The 25,638-nt window shown below is 47.9% G+C and overlaps 1 protein-coding gene across 2 annotated transcripts in view; it reads right to left on the reverse strand.

Annotated features, from left to right (window-relative positions):
- Window positions 1-25,638, reverse strand: part of mcf2la (mcf.2 cell line derived transforming sequence-like a) — a 249,981-nt gene that overhangs the window by 90,969 nt on the left and 133,374 nt on the right. For both annotated transcript variants that reach the window (XM_067992473.1, XM_067992474.1), the window contains exons 12-15: window positions 24,585-24,776; window positions 22,457-22,622; window positions 15,567-15,655; window positions 6,819-6,895 (exon numbers count right to left, since the gene is read on the reverse strand). In XM_067992473.1, the coding sequence (XP_067848574.1) occupies window positions 6,819-6,895; window positions 15,567-15,655; window positions 22,457-22,622; window positions 24,585-24,776 (524 nt within the window). The remainder of the gene's footprint in view (window positions 1-6,818; window positions 6,896-15,566; window positions 15,656-22,456; window positions 22,623-24,584; window positions 24,777-25,638) is intronic.

Raw genomic sequence — 25,638 nt, forward strand, 5'->3', positions numbered from 1 at the left:
ACACCACTCCCAATCCTTCCCCAATCCCAGCACTGACCCCTGAAGTACACCACTCCCAATCCTTCCCCAATCCCAGCACTGACCCCTGAAGTACACCACTCCCAATCCTTCCCCAATCCCAGCACTGACCCCTGGGATACACCACTCCCAACCCTTCCCCAATCCCAGCACTGACCCCTGAAGTACACCACTCCCAATCCTTCCCCAATCCCAGCACTGACCCCTGAAGTACACCACTCCCAACCCTTCCCCAATCCCAGCACTGACCCCTGAAGTACACCACTCCCAATCCTTCCACAATCCCCACACTGACCCCTGGGATACACCACTCCCAACCCTTCCCCAATCCCAGCACTGACCCCTGAAGTACACCACTCCCAATCCTTCCCCAATCCCAGCACTGACCCCTGGGATACACCACTCCCAACCCTTCCCCAATCCCCGCACTGACCCCTGGGATACACCACTCCCAATCCTTCCCCAATCCCAGCACTGACCCCTGGGATACACCACTCCCAACCCTTCCCCAATCCCCGCACTGACCCCTGGGATACACCATTCCCAACCCTTCCCCAATCCCCGCACTGACCCCTGGGATACACCACTCCCAATCCTTCCCCAATCCCCGCACTGACCCCTGGGATACACCATTCCCAACCCTTCCCCAATCCCCGCACTGACCCCTGGGATACACCACTCCCAACCCTTCCCCAATCCCCGCACTGACCCCTGGGATACACCACTCCCAACCCTTCCCCAATCCCCACACTGACCCCTGGGATACACCACTCCCAACCCTTCCCCAATCCCAGCACTGACCCCTGGGATACACCACTCCCAACCCTTCCCCAATCCCCGCACTGACCCCTGGGATACACCACGCCCAACCCTTCCCCAATCCCAGCACTGACCCCTGGGATACACCACTCCCAACCCTTCCCCAATCCCCGCACTGACCCCTGGGATACAACACTCCCAACCCTTCCCCAATCCCCGCACTGACCCCTGGGATACACCACTCCCAACCCTTCCCCAATCCCCGCACTGACCCCTGGGATACACCACGCCCAACCCTTCCCCAATCCCAGCACTGACCCCTGGGATACACCACTCCCAACCCTTCCCCAATCCCCGCACTGACCCCTGGGATACACCACTCCCAACCCTTCCCCAATCCCCGCACTGACCCCTGGGATACACCACTCCCAACCCTTCCCCAATCCCCGCACTGACCCCTGGGATACACCACGCCCAACCCTTCCCCAATCCCAGCACTGACCCCCGGGATACACCACGCCCAACCCTTCCCCAATCCCAGCACTGACCCCCGGGATACACCACTCCCAACCCTTCCCCAATCCCAGCACTGACCCCTGGGATACACCACTCCCAACCCTTCCCCAATCCCCACACTGACCCCTTGGATACACCACTCCCAACCCTTCCCCAATCCCCGCACTGACCCCTGGGATACACCACTCCCAACCCTTCCCCAATCCCAGCACTGACCCCTGGGATACACCACTCCCAACCCTTCCCCAATCCCCACACTGACCCCTGGGATACACCACTCCCAACCCTTCCCCAATCCCCACACTGACCCCTGGGATACACCACTCCCAACCCTTCCCCAATCCCAGCACTGACCCCTGGGATACACCACTCCCAACCCTTCCCCAATCCCAGCACTGACCCCTGGGATACACCACTCCCAATCCTTCCCCAATCCCAGCACTGACCCCTGAAGTACACCACTCCCAATCCTTCCCCAATCCCAGCACTGACCCCTGAAGTACACCACTCCCAATCCTTCCCCAATCCCAGCACTGACCCCTGGGATACACCACTCCCAACCCTTCCCCAATCCCAGCACTGACCCCTGAAGTACACCACTCCCAATCCTTCCCCAATCCCAGCACTGACCCCTGAAGTACACCACTCCCAACCCTTCCCCAATCCCAGCACTGACCCCTGAAGTACACCACTCCCAATCCTTCCCCAATCCCAGCACTGACCCCTGAAGTACACCACTCCCAATCCTTCCCCAATCCCCACACTGACCCCTGGGATACACCACTCCCAATCCTTCCCCAATCCCAGCACTGACCCCTGAAGTACACCACTTCCAACCCTTCTCCAATTTAACTGCCATTTACCCTAACTCTTTGTTTCCTGTCTGTCAACCAACATTTTATCCATGCTGCTATATTTCCTCTTATACTATATGCCTGAATTTTTGTGAGAAACCTTATTGAATGCCTTCTCAAAATCCATGTGCCATCCTGTGGCTGGAGTCACACATAGGAAGATGGTTGTGGCCAATCACTGAAGCTGCAGGACATTGTTGCAGGAGTTCTTCAGGGAGGCATCATCGGCCAAACCTCCTTCAGCTGCTTCACCAGATACTTTCCCTCCATCACAAGATCAGGAGTGGGGCTATTCACTGACGATCCCACAGTGTTCAGCTGCATTCGTAACCCCTCCAAAATAGAAGCAGCCCATGCCAGCCTACAGTAGGACCTGGATAACATCCAAGCTTGGACTGACAAATGGCAGGCAATATTCATGCCACATAAGTGCCACGTAATGACAATCTTGAACAAGAGAAAGCTCAATCACCTCTACCTGATCTTCAATGGCACCATCATCACTGAGTCCCCCGCCATCAACATTTTGGGGTCATCACTGACCAGAAGTTTAACTGGATCAGCCATGGTGCTCCCATGATGGTGTTCTATAGGGAGTTCCAGGATATTGGCCCAGCAATGATGGAGCAGCGTTTTATGTCCACATCAGGATGGTGAGTGACTTGGAGGGAAACTTGAAGCTGATGGTGTTCCTATAACAACACCTTAGCTACAAGAGTAGGACAGAGGCTGGGTGCTCTGCAATGAATTGCTCACTTCTGACATCTCAAAACCTCTCCACCATCTACAAGGCTGAAGTCAGGAGTGTGATGGAATTCTCACCATTCACCTGGATGGGTGGAACTACAACACTCAAGAAGCTCGACACCACCTAGGACAGAGCTTGCTCAGTGCCCCGATCACTGATCTCAATATCCAACCCCTCCACCTCTAGTGCACTGTAGCTGCAGCATGTTGGATCCGCAGGATGCACTGTGACAACTCACCAAGGTTACCTCAAAAGAACCTCCCTCTCCTATGGCCTCTACCATTGAGAAGGACAAGAACAACAATGTTATAGGAACACCATCAGCTTCAAGTTTCCCTCCAAGTCACTCACCATCCTGATGTGGACATAAAACGCTGCTCCATCATTGCTGGGCCAATATCCTGGAACTCCCTATAGAACACCATCATGGGAGCACCATCACCACAAGGATTACAGCAGTTCAAGGAGAAGACCCACAACCACCTTCTCAAGGCAACTAGGGACGGAATATAAATGCAGCCTTGCCAGCAATGCCCACATCCCATGAACAAGGATAAAAGAACCCTAAATCTACTGTACTCCCTTTATCTATCCAACTGGCCCCTTTTTCAAAAAAAAGTCAAATTTCCCTTTAACAAATCATTCTGGCTGTCCTCAATTAACCCTTGCACTTCTAAATGTTAACTAATTTTATCTCAAATTATAAATTCTAAGTGTTTGCCCATAACTGACATTACATTAACTGGTTTATAATTACCTTGTTTATTCTTCACTCCCCTCTTGAATATAAGTTTTACACTGGCTGCTCTCCAGTCCCATGTCACAATTTGCACGCTTAAGGTGCTTCTTTCAACAAGCAAGGTTGCGGCCATAAGGGGTCAGTGATATATCCAGCTTTGAGTTTTTTTTTAATCCTTACATTCCAGCACTCTGTTGTAATCATTTCTGAATGCTGCCACCACCTTCCCTTTTTATCCCTCCTGGATATGTTGTAACTATGGATGTTCAGCTCACAGTCCTGCACTATCCTAAGCTAAATCTCTGTTAATCCTATTATATCTTGACATTGCACAGGAATTTGTACCTTTACCTCACAATATACTATTTGCTTTTGTGTACAAGTGATGAACAATAGGTCAATGCAGGTTATAAACCAGTGATGGACAGTGTTTAGGGGCAGGTTATAGACCAGAGATGGACAGTGTTTTGGGGCAGGTTTTGGCCAGAGATGGACAGTGTTTAGGTGCAGGTTATAGGCCAGAGATGGACAGTATTTAGGTGCAGGTTATAGGCCAGAGATGGACAGTATTTAGGTGCAGGTTATAGGCCAGAGATGGACAGTGTTAAGGGGCAGATTATAGGCCAGAGATGGACAGTGTTTAGGGGAAGGTTATAGGCCAGAGATGGACTGTGTTTAGGTGCAGGTTATAGGCCGGTGATCAACAGTGTTTAGGGGCAGGATATTTTGATCTTCCAGAATTCTCTAGATTCCAGAACACTCCCCATGGTTTGGAAGGTAGCAAATGTAACCACGCTATTCAAGAAAGGAGGGAGAGAGAAAACAGGGAACTACAGGCCAGTTAGCCTGACATCAGTAGTAGGGGAAGTGCTAGAATGTATTAAGGATATAGTAACAGGGCAGTTCGAAAATCATAATATGATTAAGCAGAGTCAACACGGTTTTATGAAAGGGAAATCGTGCTTGACGAATCTATTAGAGTTCTTTGAGGGTGTAACTAGCAGGGTAGATAAGGGGGAACCAGTGGATGTAGTATATTTGGATTTTCAAAATTCATTCAATAAGATGCCACATAAAAGGTTGTTACACAAGATAAGGGTTCATGGGGTTAGGGGTAATATATTAGCCTGGATTGAGGATTGGTTAACGGACAGAAAGAGCAGGAATAAATGGGTCATTTTCAGGTTGGCAGGCTGTAACTAGTGGGGTGCCGCAAGGATCAGTGCTTGGGCCTCAGCTATTTACAATGTATATCAATGACTTAGATGAGGGGACCGAGTGTAATGTATCCAAGTTTGCTGACAATAGTTGGGAAAGTAAGATAGGGATATAGACAGGTTAAGTAAGTGACGAGAAGGTGGCAGATGGAGTTTAATGTGGGGAAATGTGAAATTATCCACTTTGGTAGGAATAGAAAAGCAGATTTTTTAGGACTAAGAAATGTTGGTGTTCAGGGAGATTTGGGTGCCCATGCCGGTAGTTAACATGCCGGTACAGCAAGCAATTAGGAAGGCAAATGGTATGTTAGCCTTTATTGTAAGGGGGTTGGAGTATAAGAGTAAGGAGGTCTTGCTGCAATTATATAGAGCTCTGGTGAGGCCACACATGGAGTACTGTGTACAGTTTTGGTCTCCTTATCTAAGGGAAGATAATAATTGCCTTAGAGGGGGTGCAACGAAGGTTGACTAGATTGATTCCTGGGATGAGAGGGTTGTCCTATGAGGAGAGATTGAGTAGAAAGGGCCAAGACTCTCTGGAGTTTAGAAGAATGAGAGGTGATCTCATTGAAATGCATAAAATTCTCAGAGGGCTTGACATGTTAGATGCTGAGAGGCTGTTTCCCCTGGCTGGAGAGTCTAGAACTAGGGGTCATAGTCTCAGGATAAGGGGTCGGCCATTTAGGACTGACATAAGAACTTAAGAAATAGGAGCAGGAGTAGGCCATATGGCCCCTCGAGCCTGCTCTGCCATTCAATCAGATCACGGCTGATCTTCAAACTCAACTCCACTTTCCCGGCCGATCCCCATGTCCCTTGATTCCCCCTAGAGTCCAAAAATCTATCTATCTCAGCCTTGAATATATTCAATGACTCAGTATCCACAGTGCTCTGGGGTAGAGAATTCCAAAGATTCACAACCCTCTGAGTGAAGAAATTCCTCCTCATCTCAGTCTTAAATGGTCGACCCCTTATCCTGTGACTAGATAAGGAAAAATTTCTTCACTCGGGTTTGTGAATCTTTGGAATTCTCCACTCCAGAGGGACCAGAGATGGACAGTGTTAAGGGGCAGGTTATAGGCTAGAGGTGGACAATGTTTAGGGGGAAGGTCATAGGCCAATAGATGGACAGTGTTTAGGGGCAGGTCATAGGCCAATAGATGGACAGTGTTTAGGGACAGGTTATAGGCAGAGATGGACTGTGTTTAGGGGCAGTTTATAGGCCAGAGATGGACTGTGTTTAGGGGCAGTTTATAGGCCAGAGATGGACTGTGTTTAGGGGCAGTTTATAGGCCAGAGATGGACTGTGTTTAGGGGCAGTTTATAGGCCAGAGATGGACAGTGTTAAGGGGCCGGTTATAGGCCAGAGATGGACTGTGTTCAGGGGCCGGTTATAGGCCAGAGATGGACAGTGTTAAGGGGCCGGTTATAGGCCAGAGATGGACTGTGTTCAGGGGCCGGTTATAGACCAGAGATGGACAGTGTTCAGGGGCCGGTTATAGGCCAGAGATGGACAGTGTTCAGGGGCCGGTTATAGGCCAGAGATGGACTGTGTTCAGGGGCCGGTTATAGGCCAGAGATGGACTGTGTTCAGGGGCCGGTTATAGGCCAGAGATGGACTGTGTTCAGGGGCCGGTTATAGGCCAGAGATGGACTGTGTTCAGGGGCCGGTTATAGGCCAGAGATGGACAGTGTTAAGGGGCCAGTTATAGGCCAGAGATGGACAGTGTTTAGGGGCCGGTTATAGGCCAGAGATGGACAGTGTTAAGGGGCCGGTTATAGACCAGAGATGGACAGTGTTAAGGGGCCGGTTATAGGCCAGAGATGGACAGTGTTTAGGGGCCGGTTATAGGCCAGAGATGGACAGTGTTAAGGGGCAGGTTATAGACCAGAGATGGACAGTGTTTTCTCGAATTTTTTACATCATTGTACTGTTGCCTGTTACCAACGGTAGTAGCTGCTCTCACCTCCTTAACACTGCAAGGTTCTCCTCATCGTCGGAAGAGGAACATTTCCTTCCCTCACCAAGTTCATTCATCTCAATCTGCAGAGAGAAGAAAATTCTTTTCAAATTGTCAGAATTTGGCATACCTACGCAATGTAAGTAAATGTAGGATCATAGAATCATAGAAAATTTACGGCACAGAAGGAGGCCATTTGGCCCATCATGTCTGCACTGGCCAAAAATGAGCCACCCAGCCTAATCCCACTTTCCAGCACTTGGTCCATAGCCCTGTAGGTTACGGCACTTCAAATGCACATCCAAGTACTTTTTAAATGAGTTGAGGGTTTCTGCCTCTACCACCCTTTCAGGTAGTAAGTTCCAGACCCCCACCATCCAATGGGTGAAAGATTTCTTCTCAGCTCCCCTCTAATCCTTCTACCAATTACTTTAAATCTATGCCCTCTGGTTATTGACCTCTCTGCTAAGGGAAATTGGTCCTTCCTATCCACCCTATCTAGGCCCTTCATAATTTTATACATCTCAATTAAATCACCCCTCAGCCTCTCCTGTTTCAAAGAGAACAACCCCAGCCTATCCAATCTTTCCTCATAGCTAAAATTCTCCAGTCCTGGCCACATCCTCGTAAATCTCCTCTGTAACCTCTCTAATGCAATTACATCCTTCCTGTAATATGGTAACCAGAACTGTACACAGTACTCAAGCTGTGGCCCAACCAGTCTTTTATACAGTTCCAGCATAACCTCCCTGCTCTTACATTCTATGCCTCAGCTAACAAAGGAAAGCATTCCATATGCCTTCTTAACCACCTTATCTACCTGTCCTGCTACCTTCAGGGATCTATGGATATGTACTAATCAAGAGGCATGGGCAATTGTGTCACATCAAAATCATCCAATGCCTCAAAGTACACTGTGTAGTCTGATGAAGTTTAGAATATGAGCTTCCACCTCAGATAGCAATCAGAACCTACAGTAGATTGCATTCAAAAGATCAATGCAGTGCCAACTGATTAGTTTGTCAATAGGTAATGTACAAAGAGAAAATCACTTTCTCGGAGTAAAGTGGAGTTACATTCCTTGTAAGCACTGATCTGCCATTAGTGGTACACATCATATTTAATAGTGGATATGGTTTTACTTTCGTGCACTGAATTTCCATCACTTTCACCAACCAAGGTATTTCTACTGCACTGTGCCCATAAAATTCAGTTTGTGAAATAAACTTTATATGAAACTTACTCAGCAAACTTCAGCTATATATTCCTCAGAGCAGTAGTTGCGCCCACCTGAAGGAGTCGGCAAAGGGTCCATGCCATTTTTGTGGTTCAGCCTAATTTAAATTAATTTGGTGAGCTGCCAATGCAAAATGCGCTGTTCATTGGCAGCTCAGCGATTAAGAGGCGGAAAATCTGGCAGGGTAGCCGCTAATTAGAGTCCTAAAGCAGAACCTTGAAGGGGAGGTGCAGGACCTTAAAGGGGAGGTGCAGCACCTTAAAGGGGAGGTGTTTTGTATCATGGGGCACAATGACTAGCAGGATTGTGCAGCAGCTGCAAAATGACTTTGAACAGGGCTCCTGAATCCAGGGCCCCGAGGTTCCCTGAGGCAGTGGGGGAAGTGCTGATTGAACAAGTGACCAGCAGGAAGAAGGTCCTCTTCGCAATGGATGGGCAATTGGTTCCAAGGCAAATCCGTCAATAGGCATGGAGAAAGGTGGCAGGAAATACCATTGGCACCAGCATTGCCCCCGGGACCTGATCTGACCAAGGCAAGACTCCCCTTCACATCTCGTACTCTGCACAGCCCTACAGGACCCTACTTTAACCCCAGCTCAATCAATCCTCTTCCCCACTTCCCATGGACTCCTCCAGTCAGCAAGGAACACTTGTACAAATCAGAGGCAGTGGAGGGGTCAAGAGAGGTTGTGGTGCACTCACACCCTCAAAACCTGCTACTGCCCCTCACAGCTACTTCTCCCTCTTGGCCACACTTGCTGCTTCTTCCTCTCCCCAAGCCCACTACGCTAAGCTGCCTCAAACATCTTGAAAACTCTTAATCCAGGCAAGATTAACCCACTTCCACTCTTCTTGCAGGAGATGCTGGCACACAACAGGAGGGAAACTACCAGCACAGGTATTCCTATCTCTCATCTACATGGTGACCATCGGCAACATCATCCGAAAACACATCAGGTTCCACACATACCCAGCTTTTCCACACCACCACCTCTCTCGACCCCTCCACTGCCTCTGATTTGTCACGCTGCTCGTCTGATATACAGTGTTGGATGAGCAAAAATTCCCTCCAATTAAATACTGGGAAGACCAAAACCATTGTCTTTGGTCCCCGCTACAAACTTTGTTCCCTAACCACTGACTCTATCTCTCTTCCTGGCCACCATCTGTGGCCGAGTCAGATCGTTCGCAACCTTGGCGTCCTACATGACCCTGAGCTAAGCTTCCAACCCCATCTCCTTTCCATCACCAAGACCGCCTATTTTCACCTCCGTCAGGTTGCCCGTCTCCACCCCTTCCTCAGCTTATCTGCTGCTGAAACCCGCATCCATCCTTTGTTATCTCTAGACTCGACTATTAAAATCCTCTCCTGGTCAGCCTTCCACCTTACACCCTCTGTAAACTTGAGTTCATCCAAAATTCTGCTGCCGGTATCCTAACTCGCACCAAGTCCCGTTCGCCAGTCCCCCCCCCTTGTGCTCGCTGACCCACGTTGGTTCCCGGTCCAAGAATGTCCCGATTTTAAAATTCTCATCATTGTTTTCAAATCACTCCATGGCCTCACTCCTCCCCCGCCCTATCTCTGTAGCTTCCTCCAGCCCTTTGAGATCTCTGCGTTCCTCCAATCCTTGCCTCTTGCACATCCCCGATTTTAATCGTTCCACCATTGGTGGCCGTGCCTTCCGCTGCCTAGGTCCTCAGCTCTGGAATTCCCTGCCTAAACCTCTCCGCCTCTCTCTCCTCCTTTAAGACGCTCTTTAAAACCTACCTCTTTGACTAAGCTTTTGGTGACCTGTCCTAATATCTCATTATGTGGCTCGGTGTCAAATTTTGTTTGATAATGGCTCCTGTGAAGTGCCTTGAGACGTTTTACTATGTTAAAGGTGCTATATAAATGCAAGTTATTGTTGTTGTTATTGGAGGTCCTGACGCTGACACTAATGCAAGAGGCTGCCATCTACATTAGTGGCAGAGAACAGGTAAGCAGCATCAGAGAAGGCCAGGCACAGCAGGGTGTTTGGGCATCCCCCCTTCCTTTTCTCTTTCCATTTAACTCCCTCAGTCACACACTCAGCAGGACAACCAGGTGATGTACTGCGCTGTCACTTATCAGCTCCTGCTTACCCTTACCACTACATGCTAATTCTTCTCCCTCTCCCCTTTTTCTAGGCCCATCAGCTGCACAGACTGAGGGGGGAGCCCTCCAGAAGATGCAGTCACTCCCTCTAACCCTTCTAAGCACCAGCACAGAAATTAGCACCTCACATGACATAGTGAGTTGGAGGGGTCTGCACTGGAGGATTCATTGATCACAAGTGTGCAGCGGCAGGAAACAACTCTGCAAAGGACCAACTTGCATCCTAGCTCTGCTGAAGAGTACAGAGGTGGAGACTTTAAGGGTCCAGCCTTTAAAAGAAAGATGTTTTCTGTGCACCAGCAATCACTGATTGCATCGGACTGCCTGGCATGGAGCATTCGCAACATGTCAGAGAGTGTGCAGGAGCCCACTACCAACTTATGAGAGGTTCTGATGCATTTCATCGACACTCTGCAATCAACCATGGAGTGTGTGGTCAGCCTCAATGGACGCTGTAGCTGGGCCCTCCCTGAAGGAGTCTGTCTGTAGCACCAGCAGTAGCATCTCTCAGAAATGCTCATATTGGGGTTATACAGGCTTTGGGCTCAACCATCTCCTCCACCTTGGACAGGCTGGGAGACAAATGAACAGGGGCTTTATTTGGATCACAGATGTTTAATAGTCTGCCTTCCCCCAAATCAGTCAGAGTGCTGAGCCGCAACCTGATAACAGGGGCAGTCGTGCAATCGGAATGGAACACAATGCCAACTCATGATGATAACACATCTGAACCCTCAACCAATGCCTGTCCTGCTGCCAGAAAGAGAGTGGGGCCTGAATGCCCCGGCAGAGGCCGAGTTGCTGCAGTCTGAACCCAGGTCCTCTCAGGCCTGAGGTCCTAGTGGTCACTGACCATGGACATCTCATGAGACCTAGACTGAGCCGCACAGCAGTCTTCCACCTCCCATCTTCAGCCAATGGGGGAGAACCTCGTAGAAGCACTAGAGTAGGTAAGAGAGCACTTAAGAAAGTCACTGGTGGCTCACGCAAGGGTGATAATTAGTGTGTAGGCATTTCTATTAGACAGTAAATTCATAATCCTTTTTGAAATCTTTGTCTACAGAGTCTTCCTGTAGTAGCTGGTGGCCCTGTGATGTTAATTGACATGAATATCAACGTTGGTCTTTAGGCAGATGTAGTTTATTTGAGGGTAGACAGACTGGGACAGATATTGGTCATGACTGTTAATGCAGGGGAGCAAGGATTGTTCAGTTCAATGAGTTTGGGCTACAGGTGACTGTTGGACCCCTCCCAATTCCTCGCCACCCTATACGTCATCAGATTCTCTCCTTCATCATGCTGAAGGTCCTCATCCAATGGTGGCTCCATGTATTGTCCCTGTTGCAGAACAAGGTTATGCAGCATATGGCAAACCACTATCATATGAGACACTTTTTGTGGGCTGTATTGCAGGAAGCCACCAGACCTGTGCAGGCAGTGGAATTGTTGTTAAGGATTCCGATGGTCTGCTCAATGAGGGTTCTAGATGACCTGTGAAAATGACAGTAGCGCAGTACGGCCACCGAACATGGGTACCTGAGAGAAGTCATGAGCCAAGTGTTCAGGGGAAAGCCCTTGTCCCTCAGCAGCCAGACTGTCATGTGTTGCGCAGGGGCAGGGGAGAATTGCCGCAATATAGAAGCGTCATGGCAGCAAATCGTGTTTAGCTAACTTGATTGAGTTTTTTGATGAGGTAATAGAGAGGGTAGATGAGGGCAATGTGGTTGATGTTGTGTATATGGACTTTCAAAAGGCATTTGATAAAGTGCCACATAACAGGCTTGTCAGCAAAATTGAAGCCCATAGAATAAAAGGAGCAGTGGCAACATGGATACGAAATTGGCTAAGTGACAGGAAAGAGAGAGTAGTGGTGAAGGGTTGTTTTTCGGACTGGAGGGAGGTATACAGTGGTGTTCCCCAGGGATCGGTGCTGGGACCACTGCTTTTTTTGATATATATTAATGACTTGGATTTAGGTGCACAGGGCACAGTTTCAAAATCTGCAGATGACACAAAACTTGGAAGTGTAGTGAACAGTGAGGAGGATAGTGATAGACTTCAAGAGGATATAGACAGGCTGGTGGAATGGACGGACAAGTGGCAGATGAAATTTAATGCAGAGAAGTGCAAAGTGATACATTTCAGCAGGAAGAATGAGGAGAGGCAATATAAACTAAATGATACAATTCTAAAGGGGGTGCAGAAACAGAGAGACCTGGGGGTATATGTGCACAAATCTTTGAAAGTGGCAGGGCAGGTTGAGAAAGCAGTTAAAAAAGCATACTGGGTCCTGGGCTTCATAAACAGAGGCATGAAAGCAAGGAAGTTATGTTGAACCTTAATATGTTGAACTGGTTCAGCCACAACTGGAGTATTGTGTCCAATTCTAGGCACCACACCTTAGGAAGGATGTGAAGGCCTTAGAGAGGGTGCAGAAAAGATTTACTAGAATGGTTCCAGGGATGAGAGACTTCAGTTACGTGGATAGACTGCAGAAGCTGGGGTTGTTCTCCTTGGAGCAGAGAAGGTGGAGAGGAGATTTGATAGAAATGTTCAAAACCATGAAGTGTTTAGATAAAGTAAATAGAGAAACTATTCCCATTGACGGAAGGATCGAGAATCAGAGAACCAGAGGACACAGATTTAAGGGGATTGGCAAAAGAACCAAAGGCGACATAAGGAAAAACTTTTTTACGCAGGGAGTTGTTATGATCTAGAATGCACTGCCTGAAAGGGTGGAGGAAGCAGATTCAATAGTGGCTTTCAAAAAGGAATTGAGTAAATACTTGAAAGGAAAAAATTTGCAGGGCTACAGGGAAAGAGCGGGGGAATGGGACTACCTGGTTTGCTCTTACAAAGAGCTGGCACAGGCTCAATGGGCCGAATGGCCTCCTTCTGTGTTGTAACCATTCTATGATACTCTGTCAAAACTGTTCATGAGTTTGAACACCTTTATCAAATCTCCCCTTAACCTTCTCTGCTCTAAGGAGAACAATCCCAGCTTCTCTAGTCTCCACATAACTGAAGTCCCTCATCCCTGACACCATTCTAGTAAATCTCTTCTGCACCCTCTCTTAGGCCTTGACATCCTTCCTAAAGTGTGGTGCCCAGAATTGAACACAATACTACAGCTGAGGACTAACCAGTGTTTTATAAAGGTTTAGCATAACTTCCTTGCTTTTGTACTCTATGCCTCCAGTAGTAAGCCCAGGATTCCATATGCGTTTTTTAACAGACTTCTCAACTTGTCCTGCCACCTTCAAAGATTTGTGTATGTGCACCCCCAGGTCTCTCTGTTCCTGCACCCCCTTTAAAATTGTACCATTAAATTTATATTGCCTCTCCTCATTCTTCCTACCAAAATGCATCATTTCACACTTCTCTGTTAAATTTTATCTGCCATGTGTCTGCCCATTTCACCAGTCTGTCTATGTCCTCCTGAAGTCTGTTACTATCCTCCACATTGTTTACCACATTTCCGAGTTTCGTGTCATCTGCAAACTTTGAAATTATACCCTCTATACCCAGGTCCAGGTCATTAATCTATATCAAAAAAAGCAGTGGTTCTAATACTGACCCCTGGGAAACACCACTGTACTGTGAAAAACAACCATTCACCACTACTCTCTACTTTCTGTCCCTTAGCTAATTTTGTATCCTGCTGCCACTGTCCATTTAATCCCATGGGCTTTAATTTTACTGTCAAGTCTATTATGTGGTACTTTATCAAACGCCTTTTGAAAATCCATATACACATCAATCCTCTCCGTTACTTCATCAAAGAACTCAATCAAGTTGATCAAATACGATTTCCATTTATTAGCCCATTCTTTTCCAAGTGCCAATTTATTTTTATTGTCTCCAGAAGTCTCTCCACCACCGACGTTAGCCTGACTGACCTGTAATTGCTGTGTTTAGCTCTCTCCCCTTTTTTGAACATTTGCAATCCCCCAGTCCTCCAGCACCGTACCCATATCTAAGGAGGATTGGAAGATTGTGGCCAGAGCCTCCACAATTTCCACCCTTACTTCCCTCAGGAACCTAGGATGCATCCCATCTGATGATGAAAGTGTTTGCTCTAGGAAACATGGCATCAGTCATATGCAAGCATGGACTGCAATTTGACTGACGTTACGGATTCCTCTAGAAAGGAGCAAAGAAGTTCAGGGTTGCAGTGACCTTGACTACAACATGATTGACTACAACTATGTGTGGCAATTGTTTGCAGCTCTTGTTGCAGGAGGTGACCCAACTCGGTCAGTGCCTTCCTAGAGAAGTGCGGCCTTCTTCTGCACTGCTCCTCACAGAACTGCAGGTATGTTGTCCTGAGGATTCCTGCATGCACACCTCCTTCTATTTGCTCCTTCCTCCTGTTGCTGCCCCTGCTCTGTCTCCCCCTCCTTGTTCCAGAGTGGAATCCCCAGGAGGAACCCCATAAGAAATAAGTGTGATGCCAAAAGTTCTTCATGAGTTCAGAATGTTCTACAACAACTACAAGCATTTTAAAGTTGTCTAAGTGACAAAAAAAAACACTATTTAATATAAGCAAAATGTCTCCCCAAACTTTTTACAGTTTTACCTGGGAGTAGCTAAGGATCCCTTTAGATAACATTGGAAACAAACGCCTCCTAACTTGTACCGGCTGTGGTTTGTGGGAGGGAGCAGGAACTAGCAATACAGGCTGAGACACTAATGGTATTGGGGGTGGTAACTATGTCATTTGCCCATGATTAGCATATACTAAGGAGGCTCCTGCCCGTTTCTGCTGAGCGGGTTTGGCTGCCTAAATCGAGATCTACCCGAAAATTCGAACGGGTGGGAATTTGGCAGTGAGTCACGCATCCATTTGGTGCGGTATTTTGGCCCCGCTATCGTCCTGCATTTCAATTCAAAATGAGGCAGCAGGGACACAAAAAAATCATCCCCTATATATTACTAAAAAAGTAAGATTTCAACCGTACTTTCCTTCTACCCCCCCACCCCCCCCCCCCTCACCTCGTTTCAAAGTAATTAGTTGTCATTATCATCTTCTACAGACTGAGGACAAAACTTGCCGACAGATTTTGCATGGCTAACGTTCATTCCCTATATCATTGGGCAGGAGGAGGTAAGGTCCAAGAAGGATGTTGGATCTCGCCAGTTTTTAACTTCCATGTGAATGTTTCAACACATGCATTAAAACAACATGTCCATCCAGGAGCTAATGGGGGCAACCAAGTGAGGTGACTGGCCTCACTGGTACCTGATCGTAGTCAACTATTTTATGATAAGCAAATGCCACCACACGCTGAACGTTGCTAACTAAATTACACCAGTAACACATGGCTCACAGTTAAAATTGCTCATTGCTAATGAAATATAGCTGTAAAGATCGTTGTACCTTTGAAAGACTTTTGTTTTTTTTAAACAGATTAATCTGAGTCACGTTTGCTTTGTGGCTGGAGTTAAAGTCATGCCCTTTCCTGTGATCTGAAAGATAAAAATAAAAGTCAAAGTGAACTTAGTGCTATTCCTACAATATGCATGTTTCCAATGAGTACCAATTTGTTGCGGTCAGCAATTGTACAGCCACCCCGGGGAACTATCCGTCGGTACAGCCACCCCGGGGAACTATCCATCGGTACAGCCACCCCGGGTAACTATCCATCGGTACAGCCACCCCGGGTAACTATCCATCGGTACAGCCACCCCGGGGAACTATCCATCGGTACAGCCACCCAGGGGAACTATCCGTCGGTACAGCCATCCCCGGGTAACTATCCATCGGTACAGCCACCCAGGGGAACTATCCATCGGTACAGCCACCCAGGGGAACTATCCATCGGTACAGCCATCCCCGGGGAACTATCCATCGATACAGCCAACCCGGGGAACTATCCATCGGTACAGCCATCCTGGGGAACTATCCATCGGTACAGCCACCCTGGGGAACTATCCATCGGTACAGCCACCCAGGGGAACTATCCATCGGTACAGCCATCCCCGGGTAGCTATCCATCGATACAGCCAACCCGGATAACTATCCATCGGTACAGCCAACCTGGGGAACTATCCAATGGTACAGCCAACCTGGGTAACTATCCATCGATACAGCCAACCTGGGGAACTATCCATCGGTACAGCCAACCTGGGGAACTATCCATCGGTACAGCCATCCCCGGGTAGCTATCCATCGGTACAGCCAACCTGGGGAACTATCCAATGGTACAGCCAACCTGGGTAACTATCCATCGATACAGCCAACCTGGGGAACTATCCATCGGTACAGCCAACCTGGGTAACTATCCATCGATACAGCCAACCTGGGGAACTATCCATCGGTACAGCCAACCCGGGTAACTATCCATCGGTACAGCCAACCTGGGTAACGATCCATCGGTACAGCCAACCTGGGTAACGATCCATCGATACAGCCAACCTGGGTAACTATCCATCAGTACAGCCAACCTGGGTAACTATCCATCAGTACATCCAACCTGGGTAACTATCCATCGGTACAGCCAACCTGGGTAACTATCCAATGGTACAGCCAACCTGGGTAACTATCCATCGGTACATCCAACCCGGGGAACTATCCATCGGTACAGCCATCCTGGGGAACTATCCATCGGTACAGCCAACCTGGGGAACTATCCATCGGTACAGCCATCCTGGGGAACTATCCATCGGTACAGCCAACCCGGGGAACTATCCATCGGTACAGCCATCCTGGGGAACTATCCATCAGTACAGCCAACCCGGGGAACTATCCATCGGTACAGCCAACCTGGGGAACTATCCATCGGTACAGCCAACCCGGGGAACTATCCATCGGTACATCCAACCTGGGGAACTATCCATCGGTACAGCCATCCTGGGGAACTATCCATCGGTACAGCCAACCTGGGGAACTATCCATCGGTACAGCCAACCCGGGGAACTATCCATCGGTACAGCCAACCTGGGGAACTATCCATCGGTACAGCCAACCCGGGGAACTATCCATCGGTACAGCCAACCTGGGGAACTATCCATCGGTACAGCCAACCCGGGGAACTATCCATCGGTACATCCAACCTGGGGAACTATCCATCGGTACAGCCATCCTGGGTAACTATCCATCAGTACATCCAACCTGGGGAACTATCCATCAGTACATCCAACCTGGGGAACTATCCATCGGTACAGCCAACCTGGGGAACTATCCATCGGTACATCCAACCCGGGGAACTATCCATCGGTACAGCCATCCTGGGGAACTATCCATCGGTACAGCCAACCCGGGGAACTATCCATCGGTACATCCAACCTGGGGAACTATCCATCAGTACAGCCAACCCGGGGAACTATCCATCGGTACAGCCAACCTGGGGAACTATCCATCGGTCCAGCCATCCTGGGGAACTATCCATCGGTACAGCCAACCCGGGGAACTATCCATCGGTACATCCAACCTGGGGAACTATCCATCGGTACAGCCATCCTGGGGAACTATCCATCGGTACAGCCAACCCGGGGAACTATCCCACAGTACAGCCAACCCGGGGAACTATCCATCGGTACAGCCATCCTGGGGAACTATCCCACAGTACAGCCAACCCGGGGAACTATCCATCGGTACAGCCATCCTGGGGAACTATCCATCGGTACAGCCAACCTGGGGAACTATCCATCGGTACAGCCATCCTGGGGAACTATCCATCGGTACAGCCAACCTGGGGAACTATCCATCGGTACAGCCATCCTGGGGAACTATCCACCAGTACAGCCAACCCGGGGAACTATCCATCGGTACAGCCAACCCGGGGAACTATCCATCGGTACAGCCATCCTGGGGAACTATCCATCGGTACAGCCAACCTGGGGAACTATCCATCGGTACAGCCATCCTGGGGAACTATCCATCGGTACAGCCAACCTGGGGAACTATCCATCGGTACAGCCAACCCGGGGAACTATCCATCGGTACAGCCATCCTGGGGAACTATCCATCGGTACAGCCAACCCGGGGAACTATCCATCGGTACAGCCATCCTGGGGAACTATCCATCGGTACAGCCAACCCGGGGAACGATCCATCGGTACAGCCAACCTGGGGAACTATCCATCGGTACAGCCATCCTGGGGAACTATCCATCGGTACAGCCAACCTGGGGAACTATCCATCGGTACAGCCAACCCGGGGAACTATCCATCGGTACAGCCATCCTGGGTAACTATCCATCGGTACAGCCATCCTGGGTAACTATCCATCAGTACATCCAACCTGGGGAACTATCCATCGGTACAGCCATCCTGGGGAACTATCCATCGGTACAGCCAACCTGGGGAACTATCCATCGGTACAGCCAACCTGGGGAACTATCCATCGGTACAGCCAACCCGGGGAACTATCCATCGGTACAGCCATCCTGGGTAACTATCCATCAGTACATCCAACCTGGGGAACTATCCATCGGTACAGCCATCCTGGGGAACTATCCATCGGTACAGCCAACCTGGGGAACTATCCATCGGTACAGCCAACCTGGGGAACTATCCATCGGTACAGCCAACCTGGGTAACTATCCATCGGTACAGCCAACCCGGGGAACTATCCATCGGTACAGCCATCCTGGGGAACTATCCATCGGTACAGCCATCCTGGGGAACTATCCATCGGTACAGCCATCCTGGGGAACTATCCATCGGTACAGCCACCCCGGGGAACTATCCATCGGTACAGCCAACCTGGGGAACTATCCATCGGTACAGCCAACCTGGGGAACTATCCATCGGTACAGCCAACCTGGGGAACTATCCATCGGTACAGCCACCCCGGGGAACTATCCATCGGTACAGCCAACCTGGGGAACTATCCGTCGGTACAGCCAACCTGGGGAACTATCCATCGGTACAGCCACCCAGGGGAACTATCCATCGGTACAGCCATCCTGGGGAACTATCCATCGGTACAGCCAACCTGGGTAACTATCCATCGGTACAACGACCCAAATGAACTGCCAATCTGATAATTACCCAATAGTACATTGTCCTGGGTAACCAACAGAATTGCAAACCTGGGTCATGCCACTGGGAGAGTTAAGCTAGGAAATAGTGATGCTGATGGGGTAGCATTGGTGATTGTTTGATGTGGGGTAAGCTGGTGCAGGGACTGATAGCAGACTCATCTCTTTCAACTTCCAGACAACATGGCAGTGCAATGAAAACAGCTAACAGAATACTGGGATATATACCCAGAACAAGAGAGGACAAGATCTGGGTTTTCGGTCTCAGGCTAGTATTAGAAAATGGGAGGGGGCTCCATCCCTCAGAGCTCTGCCCATTTTGTGCCTTGACACCAAATCTAGGGGGAAAAGAGGGCAGAACCAGTGGAATTAGATAAGCCTACCTCAACCAGGTGGGCACTTTAAATATTAATTTTGGGGCATGCCCTTCCTGCATGCCATTTCCCATCATTGTATGAGTAGGACATCAGATGTAAATAATGGCGATGTGACATGGGCATCCAGGACTGCAAGGCAGCAGTAATTATACAGATGGTCGTGAAAAGGACCATCCGTATAATTGGTTATGGACAGAACATTTCAGCCATTTCCTAATTGGTTTTCTTACATTAGTCATGCTTTTGATCACCCAAATAATCAACAGACAGCGACCCTGAATGGCGTACATGCCAAGCCGCCAGCAACCATATCTTCAGGTTCTGCACACCTACCTGACAATGACTGTGGGGAATGCCTTCTTACGGCTCTGGTCATCAGAGAGGCAGAGCTGTGCCATCTGCTGCAAGGACACTTGCAGCTACTCTGCAGTGAAGGGCTGCTCCATTCAGAGACAATAATGGTCAGCTGTGGCCTAAAACCTGGCTGCGCCTCCTTGCAGACATGCTACAATGCTGATGGTACTGCGGAGTGATACAGAGGGCAACCCTCCTCACCTCTACCTCATGCAGCGCCCTCTCCACTTCAAAAAGGGGGTCGGGGTCAGGTTCTGGGCTGACCTGTCACTTGCCTGCAGACTCATGCCTGCACCTTGGGTTTGTTGTCCCATCATTTCTGCTCTTTGCTTCTTAGTCCTCTGCATCTTCAGTCTCGACAATGGCAGCGACTGGGCTGCCATGCCTCTTGAGGCTCTCTAAAAGCTTTCACAATTTTCGTCACCTTATTGTGACTCTCCCCTTTAAGTAACCCCATCTATTTTAATTTCAATTTACACACTGTTTTCTGCTCCCCCGACTCATGCCTCTGTTTACCTATCCAAATTTGCATCTTAAAGCTATGCTAATGAGGTACCAAGAGGAAATTGGGTGCAAACAGCTGAGTCTGTTTAAAACCTACTAACATTCAGTTCTAAACTGCATCAACTGGGCTCAACACTACAGGGTTAACAGCTGGACAGAAAAATCTCACAGCACAACTGGGACAGGAGCAGATGTTTCCAGAGTCAGACTGCGATGATTGACTGATAAAGAGAAAAGCTGACAGATGTACAAATGGCAACTGCTGAAACCTGAGTCAATTGGATGATTTGTGAAAGGTGACTGGCCAGCATCTGAAGGCAGGCAAAACCTTCGACAAGTACCCACTTGTGACACAAATAAAATCCACTGCAGCTCTACCCATTGCTAAAAAAAACCTCAGAAATCACTTCTATTTTTACAGGTTACAGTTCATGTAACAATTTTCAATTAGCAGCAATTCAGGGACAGATGCAAGCTCAGTTAATAAAGGCACCTAGACACTTGTGGCAGGATACATTAAGCTGACTCCATAACTAATTGCAGAGGATTAATTGCTCAAATGCATTTGCTGGGCCTTCCTAGTTTTCGGTCTAACTAAATGTTAGGTTGTTCAGCATTTCCTGAACTGCAGACCAAATTAATGCATTGACACAGTGGAAACGTACAGCTACCTGACGTAACCATGGCTCAAGTCAAACCTTCAAGTGCTACCAAATATTTCACTGATTCAAAGTTTCATGCCAAAAGATAGAACATAAGAAATGGGAGCAGGAGTAGGCCATCCGGCCCCTTGAGCCTGCTCCGCCATTCAACAAGATCATGGCTGATCTACCTCAACACCATTTTCCTGCACCATCCCCATACTCCTTGATGCCTTTAATATCTAGAAACTTATCGATCTCTATTTTGAATGTACTCAATGACTGAGCCTCCACAGCTCACTGGGGTAAAGATTTCCAAAGATTCACCACCTTCTGAGTGAAGAAATTTCTCCTCATCTCAGTCCTAAATGGCCTTCCCCTTGTTCTGAGACTGTGACCCCTGGTTCTAGACTCCCCAGTCAAGGGAAACATCCTCCCATCATCTACCCTGTCGAGCCCTGTAAGAATTTTGTAGGTTTCAATGAGATCACCTCTCATTCTTCTAAACTCAAGAGAATACAGGCCTAGTCTACTCAATCTCTCCTCATACGACAATCCCGCCATCCCAGGAATCAGTCTGGTGAACCTTCGTTGCACTCCCTCTATGGCAAGTATATCCTTTCTTGGGTAAGGAGATCAAAATTGTACACAATACTCCAGGTGAGGTCTCACCAAGGCCCTATATAATTGCAGTAAGACATTACTCCTGTACTCAAATCCTCTTGTAATAAAGGCCAACATACCATTTGCCTTCCTAATTGCTTGCTGCACCTGCATGTTAGTTTTCAGTGACTCACGTACAAAGACACCCAGGTCCCTTTGAACATCAACATTTCCCAATCTCTTACCATTTAAATAATACTCTGCATTCTGTTTTTCCTACCAAAGTGGATAACTTCACATTTTTCCACATTATATTCCATCGGCCATGTTCTTGCCCACTCACTTAGCCTGTCTATATCCCCTTGAAGCCTCTTTGGATCCTCCTCACAACTCACATTCCCACCTAGTTTTGTGTCATCAGCAAACTTAGAAATATTACATTTGGTCCCCTCGTCCAAATCATTGATATAGATTGTGAATAGCTGGGGCCCAAGCACCGATCTCTGCCAGTCTGCCAACCTGAAAAAAGACCCGTTTATTCCTACTCTCTGTTTTCTGTCTGTTAACCAATTCTCAAACCATGCCAGTATATTACCCCCAATTCCATGTGGGACCTCATCAATAGCCTTCTGAAAATCCAAAAATACCACATCCACTGGTTCCCCCTTATCTATTCTACTAGTTACATCCTCAAAGAACTCCAATAGGTTTGTCAAACATGATTTCCCTTTCATAAATCCACGTTGACTCTGCCAAATCCTATTATTATAGAAAAGGTTTTATAATGAAAACGCTAAATGGTACCTGTCTCGGATGGGGAGACGGGGGATCTTGGGACTCCTTCAGGTCGAGGGGCCACTGGTTGCACTGGACGGGTTTGTTTTGCAGCCAGCTTCTTGAGGCTTACTCGCCGCTTTTCAAACATCTCCTCCATTGCCTCTTGCTTCTGGAAAATGTTTAGTACATGTGCCTGCAAAATAAATGTAGAGACATTACATTTGCAATGGAACACCAAGTCATAGCTCTTTCCTCAAATTCTATTTTTCATCCCTCCCTTGTTCCCTGTTACAACCATTTGCCATTCTCTTGCCTCACCTGGAATGGCCCGGTGTGCCAGGATTTGTGTCACACTCCCCCACCTGGAATGGCCGAGTGTGCAAGAATTTCTGTCACATTCCCTCACCTGGAATGGCCCGGTGTGCTAGGATTTCTGTCACACTCCCTCACCTGGAATGGCCCAGTGTGCAAGAATTTCTGTCACACTCCCTCACCTGGAATGGCCGAGTGTGTCAGGATTTCTGTCACATTCCCTCACCTGGAATGGCCCGGTGTGCAAGAATTTCTGTCACACTCCCTCACCTGGAATGGCCGAGTGTGCCAGGATTTCTGTCACATTCCCTCACCTGGAATGGCCCGGTGTGCAAGAATTTCTGTCACACTCCCTCACCTGGAATGGCCCGGTGTGCAAGAATTTCTGTCACACTCCCTCACCTGGAACGGCCCAGTGTGCAAGAATTTCTGTCACACTCCCTCACCTGGAACGGCCCAGTGTGCAAGAATTTCTGTCACACTCCCTCACCTGGAATGGCCGTGTGTGACAGGATTTCTGTTCCACACTCTCACCTGGAATGGCTTGGTGTATACTATTCCTTATTGTATGCGATTCCTTATTGTATACTATTGATTATTGTACATTATTCCACCCTGTACACTATCCTTATTGTTTATTATTCCTTCTTGTATACGATTCCATCCTGCATACTTCTCCTTATTGCTAATTATTCCCTCCTGTGTACTATTCCTTATTGTATACTGTTCTCTTCTATATACTATTCCCTTCTGTACACTATTCCTTATTCTATACTATTCTCTTTTGTATACGATTCCTTGTTTATTATTCCCTCCTGTATACTATTCCATGCCGATGTAAATTATCAGGCAATGATGAAAGCTACTTGGTCACAAGGAATAGCTTCTCAGGTTTTAACAATTCAGGTCGGGGATTTTAATCTACTGTCTGTGTTTTTTTTTTAAAAAAAGTTGCAGCTGCTTCAGGGGATTTGAATATTTTCAGCTACCTCTTGGAATAGTGGGGGGGTTGGGGGGGGGGGGGGTGGGTAAGAGGGTTTGTTCTGCCGGTTTCCAGCTGTATTTCCAGTGGGAGACTGGCAGGACCTTCCAAAACACAGCAGGGATCCACATTCAACAGGGTCCCACTGTTTTGAGTGTTTCTTCTTACTTGCCTTGTATAGAATTGAACCTTTATCCACCCTTCGAAGGCAAATGATGGCGGTCGGGGCAGGGGGGGCGCGTGGGGGTGCAAAGACTTCCTATGCTGGGAGTTCCCACTCCTGTGGTTTACTGGGACCTGCTGTATCAGTGGAGGTTAGTATGTCCAGCGAGGTGAAGCGTAGCAACCTTCATATGAGGGGGTGTGGACTCCACCAGTTGCTTCAGTCCGGGGAAACAGCCTGGACCCCGAAGAAGTGTCCGTTACTTTTTTAATTTTACAAGATCGACCCCTTGCTCAGGAGGCCGAAGGGAATGTGGCTGGAGTTGGGGGTGGGAGGGGAGCCTGGGCAATCCCCCTCAGTGGGCAGATGCTAGAGTTTCCATAGGCATGAGGCAGATGGGTGCCAGGGTGGTGCTGCTTGACCCACCTCGCCCTGCAAACTTTGGTGCGGGGGTCAGCGCTACAGGGTACTGGTGGGTGCAATCTGGGCCTAACTGCTGGGATCACGTCCCGAGGAATTTTAGTTCCGGGATCGTTAATATTGCATTCACACAGAAATTTAGTTACCAAAAATCTTAATTAGTTAACCATAACCAAATAATTCACAGGTGTAAAATGTGCCAGTTTCACCTGGTCTCCCCTGTAATATGCCCTAATATTCATTTGTATGCTTACTTTCCAATACACTCAGATAATTACCATGAGTTCATCTCCGAGAATTGCTCCATACTCATCGTTGATCTTACTTAGATCCTCCAGCTTCTGGCCTGTGGCCGTTTCCAAGTATCTCTCAATCTCTTGCAGGGCTGCCTCTGCCCCATCCTGGGACTGACACTTATCAATTGGTTGTGAGGCTAGCAGGTAAATCCCAGAATCACACCAGTGCATGGCCTGTGGTAGAGAGGAGGAGAGGAGCGCAGTGCAATCAGTACAGGCACATCAAAGTCAACTGGGTCAGTAGAAATTTATCTCGCATTCATTTACACAGGAACATCTATCTATCGGGGAAAATTTCAAACATCAAACCATAAAAAAGATTTTAAAAGATCATAGCAAAATATATAGTTAAATAGCACAAGTAAATCTAAAATCATAAGAGTTACTTGCTGCCAAGTAAAACAATTACCATACTGTGAAGAGTCTTCAATCTCCATGGGCCATTTCCAACAACTTATGCAAACTAATACTGAAATAAGTCAAAGCTCCTTGCTGATGAAAATCACAGTGCAAGGCTTCAAGTTGGTTTTGTGACGAGCATGCTGCTCAGAAGTACAAGGAGTCAAGTTTATTTAACTTTACCAATCCAAAGTGACCTGTCTGTTGTCACAGCTGAAGAGGGTGTCTCCAAATCTGCCTATATTTGTATGTGAGAGTGTCACCATCAAGCTAAATCCTTTTCTAGTAGCTGCATAACCATTTTCTTTAATTAGATGTTGAGAGTTTGCAAAGTCTGACAAAGGTCAGAAGCCAGTAGTGATGGCGTGCTTGGGGACAAGCAGTGTTTCCCATAATACACGTGCCTCGAGACTGACAGCTTGTGGTCTGCTAGTGTCCTGTGATGATAATGATATCAATGCTATGAGGTCTATAACCATCATAAGTACTATCTGAAAAGTATGTATACTCAAAAACACAATTAAAATACTTCCAGAAGTACATAAAGTGTATGCAGTTCATAAAACTAGTGTAATTAAATGTGTAGATAATCATATATTGAGTACTTAAAATATAGTATACATATCATAACCAAAGT

Source organism: Heptranchias perlo, chromosome 11, assembly GCF_035084215.1.
Source record: "Heptranchias perlo isolate sHepPer1 chromosome 11, sHepPer1.hap1, whole genome shotgun sequence".
NCBI classification, from domain to species: domain Eukaryota; kingdom Metazoa; phylum Chordata; class Chondrichthyes; order Hexanchiformes; family Hexanchidae; genus Heptranchias; species Heptranchias perlo.